The sequence below is a fragment of the Tupaia chinensis genome, unplaced genomic scaffold (assembly GCF_000334495.1).
Source record: "Tupaia chinensis unplaced genomic scaffold, TupChi_1.0 Scaffold144058_2, whole genome shotgun sequence".
NCBI classification, from domain to species: domain Eukaryota; kingdom Metazoa; phylum Chordata; class Mammalia; order Scandentia; family Tupaiidae; genus Tupaia; species Tupaia belangeri.
The window spans coordinates 1,743,976-1,760,882 of NW_006203911.1; the positions used below are offsets into that span (position 1 = coordinate 1,743,976).

Below are 16,907 nucleotides of genomic sequence, written 5' to 3' on the forward strand. Positions count from 1 at the left end.
GTCAGATAGTATAGGAATAAAAGATCCAGAGAACTAAACTGAGCCTCAAAAGATAGATTGAGTAGGTTTTTGCTTTCCAAATTAGTAGAACATCAGAGGCATCAGTGCAGGAATAGAAAAGAACATGAGGGTATTCACAGAGCAATGAAGAAAATAACCTGACTCAAGTGGAGGCAAGATCATGTTGAGGATCCATGGAAGATAGAGGTGGATGTGAGAATCAATAGCACATCTATATTGCTGTGCAGTTTTCCTGAATAACACTTAGCACAGCACAGGTGCAGATTTTTACTATCGATTGTTTAGTTAATATCAATTTGCCCCACCAAACAGTAAGGTCCCTGAAAGTAGTAATGATGTCTATTGTTTTGTTTTGTTTTGTTTTCACCATTTTATCTTCGGTGCCAAACATATTGCCTGACCCATTATGGGCACTCATTAAATATTTGTTGAATAAATGTAGTCATTGGTAAATGAATGAATAAATGTTAAATGATACATGAGGAATTGCCAGAGTTGACCTTGCATGTCAGATGAGAAAATATAGACTTAATACAGTTGACAAAAGGGTCCATGGAGGCTGTTCGAGCAGGTTGGGGTGGTGAGAGTGGAACTGGAGAGGCAAACATCATAGCCATTTCAACATGGAGATCAATAACACATGCACTTTTTGTAGTACACGCTCTATCCCAGCTGTCCCCTGATAAACATTCATCTACCAGCTGCAGGCTCTGCCATGACACCAACTTCATATAGAAAGAATGTGAAGAAACTATGAACCGAAATAAAAAAGAATTATTTCTTAGTTCTCTGGAAAGCCCAGCAGTGGTCTATGCAAGTCTCATGGTCTCAAAGGTCTCCTTTCTCTTTTCTGTATTTGTTTCCCAAAAAATACTTTTTTTTTTCCAAATAACTCTGGTTTGGCAAATTTTAATTGCCTGTTTGGGACGAGGTCCCTGAAGCTCACAGAAGTTAATTATTTCTTTCTAGCAAAGATCAGAAACTTTGAACTCTACTTGTTAGGTAAATGGTCTGGTAGCACTTTGGAACTTGAGCGCATTTAAGTTACTGAGCAGATCACCAACTTACTTCCTGCATTTGGAATTGAATCTGGAAGAGAATTGGACCCCAGACATCATGAGTAGGCCAAGGATGTAGGATTTATAGATTTGGTTTGAGCAAAATAAGTTCCAATAGATAAAGGTAAGGTGACAACTTCAAGATATAGATCAATGGATCTGAGCCTAGATGGAAAGAAGAGGAGATACAGCACAGTTTCTATAAACAAAAGTGCTCAACCCAAGGCAGGTTCTGGTCAGTTATATTTTGGGGATAAGAGAGGGGTAAACAAAGGACTCTTTGTTGTTGTTTCAACTGCAATATAAAGTTTTTTAAATCCTTGAGTTTATTTTTCAACCACAATGGTTAACATGACTGCCATTAGATCTTTTTGATAACAAACAGATACACAGGACTTGGGGTATCAATCATGTTGTATATTTTCACTCTCCAGCAATGAAAATGGTGGTAGAGAAAGAAGAGAAAACTGGGTAGGGTAGGTACAGAGTCTGGGACCTCTCTTTGAGGTTATTCAATTTAGTTTAAGTTCCCATGCAGAATGTTTTGTTGTTTCCCTCTTTTTAAAGAAAGTGACATTTTGGTTTAGTTAGGGTCCAGTTCACTAAAATAGATAATAGATAGATAAATAGTGCCAAGAGTCAAAAGATATCTAAACTAGTAGGTTGCAAATTGAGATAGCCTAAAGGTCTTGATGCAGAGTGTTCAAATGACCTCAATCCCCCTTATGTTGTAACTTTCCTAGGGGAGGTTGAATAAGGATGTGTGTGGGTCAAATGTCAGTGAAATAAATGCTATGTAAGAAATTAAATAATTTAATTATATGCTATTACCAAGGGTTGCAGATCAAAAGGTTTGTCAATTGATATTCCACCTAATCTAAAAGAATTCTCTTTCTTCAGAATTTCCAGGCATTCAGGAGGTTGAGAAGCTGGGAAAGCTTTTGAAATCTTGCCAGGAGAATTTGCAGGGAGATCATTACAGTTCCAAACCTGATAACTCTTGGAGAATTGTTTTGTTGGCAGTCCCATTCCACTATATCTTCATACTTCAAAGGGACCTTCAATGCTGAGTAGGTAACAGGACAGGGTCTAATTATTTTCTTCTCTCCTTGTTTTGGGTCTCTAACCATCCATCTAGCATGGGCAATCTCTAAGCAATGTGCCGCTATCAATTAAAAGGAAAGCTAGGCTGTGTAAATAATTGCAGGTAATAAGACTAAGATAGGAAACATGCTGGGCCCCAGTTTACCAGGAATCTCCTAATGGTTACCTTAGAATGAGACAATCACAACTGCCTTCAGAGGGCAGTGCCCAGATTAAATGAAAAACAGTCCTCTCAGTTTAGATGCTTGGCAGTTTTTAAATGGAAGATAAAAATTGACATCAATTGTAGTTCCAAGGGTCCAAACATAGTACTGATGGAGGCAAGGTCATGGGTTCAATCCCAATCTTTATCATTAATCTAAACAATATTTAAAAAACAATTCTGTCCGATAGCCATAGACTGATCACCAAATTTTAGTCAACGGGCTCATCAATTTGTTCAACTGGGCTCATGAGGGACTGAGAGACAGACTTGTTATAAATTCTCCTTCAATTTTGGAAGAACAAAATATACCCTGTGGCTCATTAGGAATGACAGATTCACAACAGGAGGGAAAACATCTATTTGTCTATATTTAATAGGAAAAGTACTATCTCATAGAGTTCTAAGAGCAATATAGACCTTTAAATGGCATAATAATGAGCTGTCCACATCTTTGCAAAACCAGTTCACCCTCCCTTCTGCAGCATGCCCACCATCTTTTTAAGATGTTTCACTGTGGGGACCAGCAGTTAGTGTAACGGCCATGTCGCTGGACTCCCAAGTAGTTGACTGTGGTTCAAGTCCTGGACCCGGTGGCTTAAACTCATGCCGGGCATGTGCGTGCATGCCCAAGATACCGAGAGGAGTTTAGAGAAGGGATTGCAGCGTGGCCATTCCCCCTGGGAGGTGATTTCTCATTTTCTGTCTCTCTGTCTCTGTCTGTCTGGCGAGCGCACACGCTCTATGGCAAAAACCTCTCCAAAAAAAGAAAAAAAAAGATATTTCACTGTGAATTTCCCATGTATACATAATTGGAAGTTAAGTATACTACTAATTATTCCCTCTATTTTAAGATATGGCTATACTAACTTAAAATAAAATGGGCTTTGGGGCATTGTTTTTGCAATTTGACTCTTCTTTTTCTTCACTCATTATACAGTACATGTGCACACATGTGAGAGTGAGAGAAAGTGGGGAAAGAGATGAACATCCTCCATAGGGCCTGGTCATGCTGTGATCTCTTTCCTCCATCCCTCCAGCCAAATCCTGGACGTGCCACATGTGTACAGCATGTTTTAGACTGACCAGGCTAAGGATTCAAACCATGCTCACCACATAAGATCCAGCTTCTCTTTAACAGTGCATTACTACTATACCATGGAGCTGGTTCTGACTCTTCCTCACTCTGTAAAGATGGTTTTCTTAATTTTTATTTGGAAAGGTGGAGGAAGTCCAAGGCATATTTCCTTCTCAGGGCCTCATGATAAGTGAAGGCAAAAGCAGCATTAGGTGTCTAGAACTCTGAAGATATTCTTGTGAATACATTTTACCCTCCAACCCTTATACTTGTTTGCTCCTTCACAAGTGACAAACACTTTCATATATATGGATTTACCTTCCTTGTGTACTTAGCATGTCAGAGAAGCTGAGTAAGATAAAGAACAAGACACAGAAATAGGTTACTGGGAGGTCAGGACATGGGAGGAAGCAGTTATGAAATCTTTCCTAAAGACTTTTAATTACAAGTGAGTCTCCCATAACAGAAGTGATTAGAGAACCCCCATCCTTAACGAACCCCTCATCTAACCTACATGTCTCTCCAGTGAATGAGGAAAATGTAGTGGATTCCCCACAATCTGAAGAGTATTTTTCTTCATTTTATCTGAGGGAAATCAGAGAACCTTAATATGTTACAGCTAAAGGGGCTATTATAGATTATTTGCCTAAACACAATTGTAAATGAAAATTTAGATCAAGTAAGAGGACGGTATTTGCCTAGAAACGTAGACAACAAATAGCAGAATCTTTTGGGAGGGGATTAAAAAGAGAAGGGAGGGTCCAATAGGTGGTGTTGTCAAGGGACTGGACTCCCTTGTTCAAGTCCTGACCCATTGGCTTGAAAATCACACCAGACACATATGTGTGCTTGCCCAAAAATCCCCAGAGGAGAACGGAGGAAAAGGGATTGTGGTGTGACCATCATCTTTTGGAGTATGGTATGATTGTTCACTTTCCCCCTCTTTCTGTCTCTCTCTGATGAGCACACACATCTTATAGCAAAAACCTAAAAAGAGAGAGAGGAGGGAGAGTTAGTCTCATGAAAGAGCACATATAGGGGCCAGCAGATGGCATATTGTTTATGCTGCTGGACTCCCACATGGCTAACTGTGGTTCAAGTCCTGGACCCGATGGTTTGAAAATCATACCGGCCATGTGTGCATGTGTGCCCAGGATCCTTAGAGGAGAATGGAGAAGGAACTGCAGCATGGCCATTCTCCCAGGGGGTGATTTCTCACTTTCTTTCTTACTTTCTCTGTCTTTCTCTTTCTTTCCAGTGAGCACATACATCCAAGGCAAAAATCTCTTAAAAAAATAAAAGAAAGAAAGAAAGGAAAAGGAAAGAAAGAGAAAGAAAGAAAGAGCATACATATATAATGGGTGCTTGGCATATAAACATCAATCTCAAGGGAGCAATGGCAAATGGAAAAAGGGAGGCTGCCTTAAATACAAGACTGTAATGTTCAATGACATTCGTGATAATATCATTGACTTGATTGCTACTTACTGCATGCATACCTTGAAAACATACTGTGTGCTATAGAGGTGTACAATGATTGAATATAAATAAAATCATGAAATTAAAAATAATTTTAAAATATAAAACTGCCAAAGAGCACCATCCACACATTCATTCAACAAATACTTATTAAGCACCTATGCTGTGCCAGGTACTATTCCAGGTTTGGGACATATAGCAATAAACAAAATAGACAAAATTCCCCTGACCTCATTGAGCATACATTCTAGTTGAAAGACAATCAATAAACACAATAGATACAATATAGAGTATGCTAGAAGTAATCCTAATGGGGGAAATAATGCAGGAAAAGGGGCTATAAAATATCAAGGGATAGGGATGAATTTGTAGACAGGGTGACTCAGAAAGGACATACTTAAAAAGATGCTTCATGAAGAAAGTGCTGAGGAATATGAGAAGGTAAGCCATGCAGGGATCTGAGTTTCACAAGTTTGGAATAGAAAGTCTTTTATAAATATGAAGGGGCAAGATCAAAGGCATTGAGAAAGAGATGTGCTTTCAATGTTTGAAGAATGGTGAAGAACTCAGTGTGACCAGAGAAAAGTGAGCAAGAAATAGCAATAGGAAGTGGGGTCAGAGAGGTAAGGAGTTGGCAAACCATGTAGGACCTCGTAGGTAAGGAGACAACTGTTTAAAGGTTAAAATGAGAAACTATGGTAACAAAATGGTATTGCACACTTAACATTTTGTTAAGAGGGCAGAGCTTGCATTTAATGCTCTTATCACAAAAAATAGAAGATAGAGAGAGGAAACTTTTAGCAGTGATGGATATATTTAGGGCATTATGTATAGTGACCGTGTCATGGGAATATTCTTATCTTTGAACACATCAAGATGTGTACATTAAGTATGTATACCTTTTTAAATTTCAGTCATACCTCAATAAAAGTGAAAAAGACATTTTTTTAGTAGAAGAGTGACCTGATCTGACAATTGAGCACAATCATTTGAACCAAATAAGGACAAGGTCAAAAACGAAAACCAATAAGGAAGTTACTGACGAAAATCCATGTAAGTAACGATGATGCCTTAAAATAAAAGAGAGCAGGGCAGATGGCAAGATGAGTAGATTCTGGATAATAACCCTGAATGCCCACAGAATCACCACTTCGATCCAGCTACCTAACAATTTCATCATCTCCAAGAGTTTCCTTGTGCTCTTTTATAGTCGTCATTCCCTATGCCCCACTCCCTGGCAACCACTGATCTAATTTCTTTCACTACATTAGTTTTAATTTTTAAAAATTGCCTATAAATTCAATTGTAGTGTTTGTACTCCTTTCTCTCTGGCTTCTCATAGCCTGCTTTTGAGATTTATCTATGTTGCATGTATCACTAAACTGTTTTTAACTGCTAAATAATATTCAATTATACAGATTTACCACACCTTTAAAAATCCATTCCCTGTATATGGACATAATACAATGGGTTTTAGACTTTAGTTCACATAATCTGTACATTCACTTGTGGTGTCCGTGATGCTGATAGGGCAGTGGGGGTGGGAAAGAGGTGGTTCTAGGAACAATTTCACTTGAAAAAGGAGCTCTAAAACTAAAAGAAAAGAGTTATCCAGAACTTAACTATTGATGTACGGCTGAAATATAAAAAGGTACATATAATAAGACATTTATCTTGGTGGGTTTGAAAGTAAGTACACAGCTTGAAACAGTCACAATAAATAATGCACTGTTCTAAGTGCTAGGGATACACGAGTAAACAAGGCAGACAGAGTCCTTTGTCCTCAATCAATTTGCATTTGGGTGGAAGACAAATAAGAAAACAAGTAATCAGGTCATTATTATAATTAAATATTGAAATATTTTATTCAAAAAATAATACAGGGTAAGGGGAATGAGCGTAGTAATGGTTGAAAGAGTGATTCTTTTTAGATAGGCTGTTCACTCAAGTCCTCTTCTTACCACTCTCACTTTTAGAAATATCTCATTAGATTTTCATACTACTAACTGGGCTCAGCAACCACAGAACAAAGAAAAGAAAAAACATAAGGAAAGCTAGAAATGTAATCCAATTGAGGCTATTAGCAGACTGCTTTTACGGACTTCAGGGGTCCCATGAACTACTCCATTAATATAATAGGTGAGGTCAAAAAGATCCCTTGCACTCACTCTGTATCAGGCATCATGATAGATGCTAACAGCATGGGAAAATGGAGACATTTGCCATCTAGAAGTGAAAGGCAGTCACAAGAATAGACAACATTTCAGCTAAGACATCTCATCTGTCAGAAAGTACTCTCTTGGCAAAAAGTAGTCGCTCAAGCTAACTGTATCTATGCATCAGATTTGTCTTGGAAATGGAGAACAAATAAGAGAGCCAGGAGGATAGCCTGCTTATCCTCTCTTCTAAGTTGGAAAAAACAAACCCAAACCAAAACAAAACAAAATATCCAAGAAGGCTTCTGACAAGAACAAGAGATCTAGGGAATTTTCATATAACTATTTTCTTTTTCTTTTTTCTTTAGAGAGAGAAAAACTTTTGCCACAACGCACATGTGTTTGCTGGAGAGACAGAAAGTGAGAAATTACCGCCAGGGGGATGGCCATGCCACAACCCCTTCTCCTCCATTATCCTCTCATGATTTGTGGCATGCACGCACATGGTGTGAGTTTTAGGCTGTTGGGTCCTGGACTCGAACCATGGTGTTGACTACATGGGAGTCCAGCCCCTTAAACACTATGCTACCTGCTGATTCCTGTATAACTATTTTCAAAAGAATGAGGAACATCCCATTTTCCTGGGGCTGAGAAGGGGATTTTTAGCTCTGCCTCTGTTCCCATTATAGATATGCTATCCCATTTGTGTTCTGTGTCTTCTGAAAAGGAAATGATAATGATCCTGCACACTTTCCTCATGGTCTCCATATTTTTTCTCATTCTTTCAGGTGTGGTCAGGCAGCTGCATTTGTACTCATTCAATGAACAGTAGCAAGAGGGAAGGCTAGCTATGGACAACGTCACAGCAGTGTTTGAGTTTTTCCTCATTGGCATCTCTAATTATCCTGAGTGGAGAGGCACATTTTTCACATTTATACTAATAGTTTACCTCAGCACGATGTTGGGGAATGGATTTATCATCTTTCTTATCCACTTTGATCCTCACCTCCATACTCCAATGTACTTCTTCCTTAGTAACCTGTCTTTCTTAGACCTTTGTTATGGAACAGCCTCCATGCCTCAGGCCTTAGTGCATTGTTTCTCTACTCATCCCTACCTCTCTTATTCCCGATGTTTGACCCAAATGAGTGTCTCCTTGACCTTGGCCACAGCTGAGTGCCTCCTGCTGGCTGTCATGGCCTATGACCGAGTGGTTGCTATCAGCAATCCCCTGCGCTATTCCGTGGTCATGAATGGCCCAGTGTGTGTATGGTTGGCTGCTACATCATGGGGAACATCAATTTTGCTCTCTGTCATACTTGTCTCATCCCTAAGACTTCAATTCTGTGGGGCTAATGTCATCAACCATTTCGTCTGTGAGATTCTCTCCCTCATTAGGCTGGCCTGTTCTGATACCAGCCTCAATGAGCTTATGATCTTCACCACTGGTATCTTCACCCTACTTCTACCCTTTGGGTTTGTTCTCCTCTCTTATGTCCGAATTGTTGCTGCTGTCCTAAGGATTCGCTCAGCTCAAGGTAGGCTTAAGGCCTTTTCTACTTGTGGTTCTCACCTGACCGTGGTGACAATCTTCTATGGGGCAGCAATCTCCATGTATATAAAGCCTAAGTCCAAGTCTTCTCCCAACCAAGACAAGTTTATCTCAGTGTTTTATGGAGCCTTAACACCCATGCTGAACCCCCTGATATATAGCCTGAGGAACAAGGATGTTAAGGGGGCAATAAGAAAATTTATGGTAAAAAGGGCATAAGCCTCCTTTGATTCTAAACTTCTAAAATAATACTTAGATGTGTCTTCATTTATGGGGAAAATTCTTTAAAGGTTCTGACTTTCCTCTTGGAAGAGTAGGTAACTGACATGTGTTTTCCTATCTGAAATACTATGCCTACTGAGACTTGAATTTCCATTAGAGATTATTATTTTTGCTCTTTATGTATAACATTGTTAGCGGTTACTCATTAGTTTACACACCTTCAGGTATATGAGCATGTCAAAATCCTTTCCTTACAGACAGAAGGGACCTATGCAGCAAGAGAATCTCCTGAGACTGCTGGAAGCCAGTAAGGCATAATTACAATTGGAAAATAGGACAAAGTATGGTAGAAGAAAAGGTTAGAAAACAAATGTCAGGAACTTCACAACTTCACTGAGGGCAAGCCCTGGTATGTCAGCACATCTTCTTGCACCATTTAACCTTGGAATCATGAGAAAATTGTATCATAGCTAATTCCTCCATTTGTGTGGAATATTTTCTTTTTTCTTTCTTTCTTTATTTATTTTTTTTTGTATTTTGTATTGCTAGAGAGTGCATGCATTTTCCATAGAGAAAGACAGTGAGAGAGAACCTTCCAAGAGGGTGTGGTCATGCATCAACCCCCTTTTCTCCATTTCTCCATCCTGTCAGGTTTTTGGCACATGTGTACACATGCTCAGTATGTTTTTCAAGCCACCAGAACTTGGATTTGAACCATGGTTGACCATCTGAAATCCAGCTCCTAATGTATAGCACTTAACCACTGTGCTACAGGGCTGATTTTTTTTCTTCTAGTTTTTCCATACCCCTTCCTCATATATTAGTTTATTTTATTTCCATATTATCTCTATGGAATTACTAAGGGAAACACCATGATTCTATCCTGTACTAACAATGATGAAGAAGAGGACAAGAGAAGGTGTTGAGACTTGTCTAAATTCATACATAATGAGTAGTAGAATCAAAATTAGAATTCAGATAACATATATCTAAGTCTAGGTCTGGATAATTCCAGATCCTACTTATGGTGTCTTCTCTATAAAAGACTGTAACAAAGATTTAATGTGGTGATTTTTAAAACCAACTTTATTGTGATTTAATTTATTGACAATAAATTTTATCCAATTACTATGTTTGATACTATGAGTTTTGACAGATGTTTAGAATTGCCACTATGATCAAGCTACCTAACAATTCTGTCACCTTCAAAATTTTCTTTGTCCCCTCTTGTAATCTGTCCCTCCCTCCACCTTCAACCCCTGGCAACCACTGACCTTATTTATTTCACTATATGTTAATTTACATTTTCTAAAATTGCTTATAAATACAATAATGCAGAATGTACTCTGTGTCTGGCTTCTCTTACTCAGGTTGCTTTTGAGATTCATCAATGTTGTCACATCAATAATTTGTTTCTTTTTATTGCTGAATCATATTCCATTGTACAAATTTACCACACCTTTAAAAATCCATTCCCTGCTGATGGACATAATGCAGTGATTTTCAAAGTTAAGTTCACATAACCTTATGGGTTCCATCATGGTGTTGGAAGCCTACTAAAGGGGACAAAGTTTTTTGTGAAGAATTTTATTAGAAAAGAGAGGTCTAAAATGAAAAGAAAACTTTTGACAAACAATGACCTAGTACAGACATCTCATTTTATGTGAGAAATCTGACGCTCATTAAACAAGGAATACATTTCCCAAGATCATGAAACTTTACAGAGGCAGATTTAGGGCTAAGACCCAGATATCCTGTTTCCTGGTCTCACTTTACTTTAACCAATTCCACTAAAGATAAAGTCATCTCTCAAGTATCCTGACAGGGAACTAGAGATAAACAGGCAGAAAATATGTGCACAGTGCCTATCTGTGAAGGAAGGACTACTGTACAAGTGGGTACTCAGTGTTTTCTTCATACCCTGACTGCTAGGGGTTGATGTCACCTTGTGGGAGACTGCAAAGGGAGGACTAGGCACATGAGAGGACTGTGTCACATGTTTATTCACTAAGTACATTTTTAAACTGAGGACAAATAAACCATTTATCAAAACAGCTTAATTTCAAAATAAATGTCATATTTATTCACATTTTATCTATTATACATCTTTAAAGATAAATGATCTTCTTAGCCACTGAAACAATGTTTTAACATTAATAATGAAAAACTATTTAGGAAAAAAGGCAAGTAAAATTACTCTTTATTAATTCAACAAATTTTAGGTTTCTACTTTCAGCCAGATACTGTACTAGATACCAGAACAAGTGTCATAATTTGTGCAAAATATTCTTTCCTATTGAGAGAAACATTTCAATCAACATTATGAAATAAATATAAATCTGTTAAATCATTGAAATATTACAGACAAAAAGCAAGAGAGTATTCAGGCAGAGAGAAATTCAAAAATTAGGACAAATGTTTAGAGTACTCATTTTAGTGATCCCATTTTTGAGTGGAGAAATAGTCCACTTTCCATTATAGGTTAGTTTATAGCTGAAAATGAGAATCTTATTTTCACTAATGGTGGCCCTACCAACAATTTTGGTATGTCACTACATTTCTGGTCTTTTTACTGACTTGCTGGCATAGGCACAGCCTGCAGACAGGGTGATATAGTCTGGAAATGGGTCTGTACAATTGATTTTGCTACTAACTAGCTGTGTGACCTTAGTTATATCATTCTCTGGACCTCACATTTGCTTCATCAATATAACAAGAAGGTTTTGTTTGGTTACCCAAGGACTTCTCTAGTTCTAACATTCTGTGTCAAGGCGCTATTTTATATAGTGTTTCTTATCTTTTTAGATGAAATCATATCAATTTACTGTGCAACTTGCTTTCTCCACTTGACAATATATCATAAACCTTTCTCTAAATCAGTATATATAGACCTATCTCCCTGACTTTAAATGTTAGCTTTGACTGTAAAAAGTAGGTAAACACAGCAGCTAGTTAACATGGCTTTGGCCTTCTAGAACTGACATTCTGTTTCTAGACATTTAAATTCCAAAGACTATCTAATTCAACATTGATATTAATTTATTTTAAGTAGAAAAATGAACTCTATGGGAGTATTGTGAAATTAAACTGATGCTGGGTTTTTGAAAACTCCTAAGGTTGAATAATACTTTTTCTCCACTTGAGCAATCACAGACATCCCAAGTAGTCCTCTAGTATATTATCTTCTCATCCCCCCACCTCAAGTAGCTGAGCAGTGAAGTTTACCTTGCTTCACTCTGAAAAGTAAGATGCAAAGATTGGCTTGAAACTAAAATGATTCTGTCAAAAATTAGAGAGGGATAAGCAGTGGTGAAGCAGTAGAACATGAAGTTGTGCAAGACTGATCTGCATGGAAAGGTTCTCAGTTTGCATCTGGATACCTTCCTGTGTACTCCAGGCACACGTTTGCCCAGGATCCATGGCTGGCTGAGGCTGGGGTTGGATCATAGCAACAAGATACTGTTGGGGATAGTCTCTCTCCCTCTCATAGAAGAAATAAATAAACTTTCAAAAAATTGAAGAGAATGTGGTAGTGGTGGAAATGGGGTACATAGAGGATGTGGTGTACTTGAATCATCCCAGGACCAGCCCTATCTCTATCCCGGACCCTTGATCCATGGAAGGATTGTCTTTCCCAAGGCCAGTCCCTGGTGCCTGAAAGGTTGAGGACCACTGATGTAAAGTACTAAAACAATGCCTAGCTATAGATAGAGTTCAGTAAATATTAACTGTCATTATGGTATTTGGGTCACATGAGCCTAAGATGACAAGAATTGAAGTGTCCCCTTGTTTCCTAAATATTGCATCCCAATGTTGCTCCTTCACTGGTGCATCTATGCATATATCATCCATTCAATATTTATTTATTAAATACCTGCTCTATCACAAGTACTGTGCTTGCTGCTAGTGATGTAGTGGTGAAAGTAGCATACTTGTGCCTTTCCCTCAAAGAAAGTTTCTCCACCTTCTGGGCGGAGCAAAAATGTGTATGCAGGCAATGTTACTGTGCGAGTTAATAATTCTCTTGTTCTTATGTTTGTTAAGTATTTTCACACTTTACAATTTATCTTATTCTTAAATATGTATTTATACACACACAGACACACACACACACACAATTTCATATCATCCTCAAAATAATTTAATGAGATAAGCAGAACATGAATTATTGTAAATATTATTAACTGCCACTTACAGATGATGGAATACCACTTACACATGATGGAAAGATTTAGACTCTGTGCTGTTATCAAAGTCAACAATAAATGATAGGATTGAGATTGGGATACAATTCTCTTAATGGCTATATAAACTTTTTTTTTTTTCTGATGGGAGCCAGATATGTTCAGGGAGTTCTTAGAAAAGAGCAGTAGAAAGAAGAAAGGCTGTTTCTGAGGAGAAAAGGGAAATAATACCGTGTTTTCACATTGTTTAGGTTCAAAGTGTGACCATAATAATTAGTAGCTATATGATCTGGACAGCTTTCTATCTGTTTCCTTATCCATAACAGCAAAACAACTATAGGACTGACCTTGTAGGGTTGTTAATTTATATAAAATGTTAAGAAATATGGCTGGTATATAGTACATCCTCAATAAATGTTATCTATTTTTTATTATTGTTATTAGACTTTAGACTATTGTTGAATTCTCAAGTGACTCAAAGATAATCGGTGCTCATTTCATTAGATGCCTTCTCCTTCTCCTCTTTTTACCCACTGGTAATGTGCATACTAACTGTTTCTGGTTAAGTGTGAGCAACAGATCAAGCACTTTTATAGTGAAGCATCATGATAAAATGGAAAAAAAACCCTCATACTTAGGCGTCAGTAAGTCTGGATTCTAGTCAGGGTTCTGTCATTAATGAGCTATGAAACTCTGGGCGAATCACTTAACCTTTTCAGAGTGCATTTGTCAAATGGGGGAAAACATATTCCTTAATCTACCTTACAGAATATTGGAAAGATCAAATGAGATCATAGATGTTAGATGTTAAGGAGTTAAAAGCACATTATAAATGCTATATGATGGTATTACCATTATACTCATAGCTAGCTTCTACATCTCCTTCTCACTTATCCTTAACAACCACTAACTCAGTGAATTTTATAGTCTGCTCTGAAATAGCTCCTAAATTTATCCACTCTTCTCTGTCCTCAATGCTTCTATACCAGTTCAATCTCATCAGTGTTTACCAAGATGACAATAATAGGATCCTATTTTTCTCTAGTCCAGTCTTAACTCTCTCTAAACCAGCCATCCAATAAATCTCTCCAGAGTGGTTGTTCTAAGGAAAAAATTCTCATCATGTTACCTCCCTCCTCATAATTTTGCTCCCAGATTACAAAATGCCAGTAGTGCCCTAATGTCTACAGGAACATTAATTGAGGTCCCTGCTAACCTCTGCCTCCCCTATGCCCACCTTATTTCCAGAGACCTCATGCTCCAGAAAAACAATTCTTTCTCTGAACACACAGTTGTGCTGTTGTATACACTGTTCCCTTCCCATCTTCTGTGCCTGGCAAAATCTCAGTCATCCTTCAAGGAGCAGATCAAATATCTCTTCTTCAGTGAAGTCCTTCACAGAGATCATAGTAGTTCAAATATCATTTCTTCAGTGAAGTCCTTCACAGAGATCATATCATGTGGCTTAGCACTGAATGGGTGATTTAATTCCATTTCCTTTGCTTAATAGCATTTTGCTCCACCCTCAATTTAACATCTTTCATGTTATTTTATAATTAGTTGCTTTAGAGTTTTTATCCCTAATCAGATCATATGCTCATTGAAAGCAGGAGCTTTATTTTATTCTTCTTTTTCTCCCTAGCATAGTTCCTGGAACAAAGTGAATGCACAAGAAGAATTAATTAATGAATAAATGCTAAAGCAATGCTCCTCAAACTACTTGTGGTAAAAAAAAAAAAAAAAAAACAAAAAAAAACAGCTTTTTTTTTAAATTTTCAAGCAGTTTCACACTGATATTTTATAAAATACAATAAAAATGTCACAGCAATGTCAAATCACTTTAAAAGTTACTAAATGCTTACTCTCAATTATGTCCTCACTTCATTGCAAACATTTTGAGTAGCACTCAGCTATACTATTTGCAAAGATGCCTTGTTCCTGCCTCCATAACCTTGAAATCTAAGTGGAAAATAATAACAAAGATACACATAAAAATAATAAATAAGTATATCACATATTGAGAGCATAACTGGGCAAGAAATCAGTCAAATAAAACTTGTAATTAGATAAGTACACAGATGAAGTAAATTAGTGGGACAGTGAATGTGATGAGGTATGATATTTAGATGTGACAATTTGTATGGTACCCCAAAACTAATCTCAGCAAGCCTAAGGAAAAGTGAGATTTCCAGAAACTTGAAATAAATGATGACTGGAACAGGGTGGAGGAAGTCATGGAAAACTCAAAGAGAAGAAGATATATCCAGTAAACAGTTCAAAGTATTTGATTGACCTGAATGCTTAATAGAGTAGTCTCAATAGATTGTGGTCACTTTTTACTGATTTCCTGAGTCACTTTGTTGGGAAAGTGACTAAGAAAGATTGGACTCTGGAGCAGCATTGGACTCTGGACACCAGGCTGCCTGTGGCTGCAGGCCGTAACAGCCGGGACTCGTTGCTCATCCTCACTCCTACTCGTCTCTGGACTTCAGGTTTCTTTCTTGGGACTTTAATACGAATGTGTACCCCTCCCTAACCCATCTGGAGACCAGTTCAAGCCAACAGCATTGCCAGACACCAGGCTGCCTGTGACTGCAGGCTCTAACGGCCCGGACCCATCGCTCATCCTCTGCCCCTTCCCCACTAGCCTTTGGACTCTCAGAGCTTCCGTGTTTTGAATAGCGCAGAGCGCACGGTTACTTACAAAGATCACCCCATTAGGCTAACATCGTACCTCTTGGCAGAAGCCATGCAAGCAAGGAAAGAATGGGTAAATATAGTCAAAATGTTGAGTGAAAAACAATTTCAACGAAGAATACTATACTCGACAAGATTATCTATCATATGGGAAAAAAAGATGAAAATATTCTTGGATAAACAAAATCTGAAGGAATTTACCAACTCCGGACCAGCACTTCAAGAGGTTCTGAAGGGAGTGTTATACCAAGAAAACTAAAAAGTCAGACAGACAGTTATAAGAGAACAAAAAGCAACCAAGAAAATGGCTCACTTAATGATAGGAACAGGTCTTGAAATAATGATAATCACATTGAATGGCAATGGATTAAATTCTCCAATTAAGAGACACAGACTGGTTGAATGAAAAAAAAAAAATAAAGAAACCCTCTATCTGTTGCCTACAAGAAATCCACTTTATGAATAAAAACATATAGACTAAAAGTGAAGGGCTGGAAAAAGATATTCCATGCAAATGAAAATCAAAAAAGGGCTGAAGTTGCGATATTAATTTCAGACAAAATAGGCTTCAAGACTAAGACTGTAAGAACAGACAAAGAAGGGCATTATACATTAGTAAATGGGGTAATCCAGCAAGAAGACATAACGCTTATAAATATCTATGCACCCAACTCAGGTGCACCTACATATGTGAAGGAAAGACTGCTGGAACTAAAAGGAGAGATAGGGAACAACACTATAATTGTTAGGGATCTCAATACCCCATTATCTCCTTTAGACAGATCTTCTAGGCAAAAAATAGAGAGATACAGGATCTAAATAATACTATAAATCTAATGGGCTTGATAGATATCTATAGAACTTTCCACCCTAAGACCACAAAATATACATTTTTCTCACCCTGGCATGGAACCTTTTCAAAGATTGACCATATGATAGGACACAAATCAAGCCTTTACAGATTCAAAGGCATAGAAACTATATCCAGCATTTTTTCTGACCATGATTAAATTAAACTCAAGATTAATTTTAAGAAACGCCCTTGAAAATATACAAACACATGGAAACTGAAAAATCTACTTCTGAATGACTTCTTAACTACTCAAGAAATGAAGGCTGAAATAAAAAAATTATGGAAACAAATGATAATGAGT

The 16,907-nt window shown here is 37.7% G+C and overlaps 1 protein-coding gene across 1 annotated transcript; it reads left to right on the plus strand.

The window, feature by feature from the left end:
* Positions 1-5,347: 5,347 nt before the first annotated feature.
* On the plus strand, positions 5,348-8,869 carry LOC102476465 (olfactory receptor 13H1). The gene is made up of 2 exons (XM_006165880.1): positions 5,348-5,383; positions 7,931-8,869. The coding sequence occupies exons 1-2, from the start codon at positions 5,348-5,350 to the stop codon at positions 8,867-8,869; spliced, it is 975 nt and encodes a 324-aa protein (XP_006165942.1).
* The last annotated feature ends 8,038 nt before the right edge of the window (positions 8,870-16,907 follow it).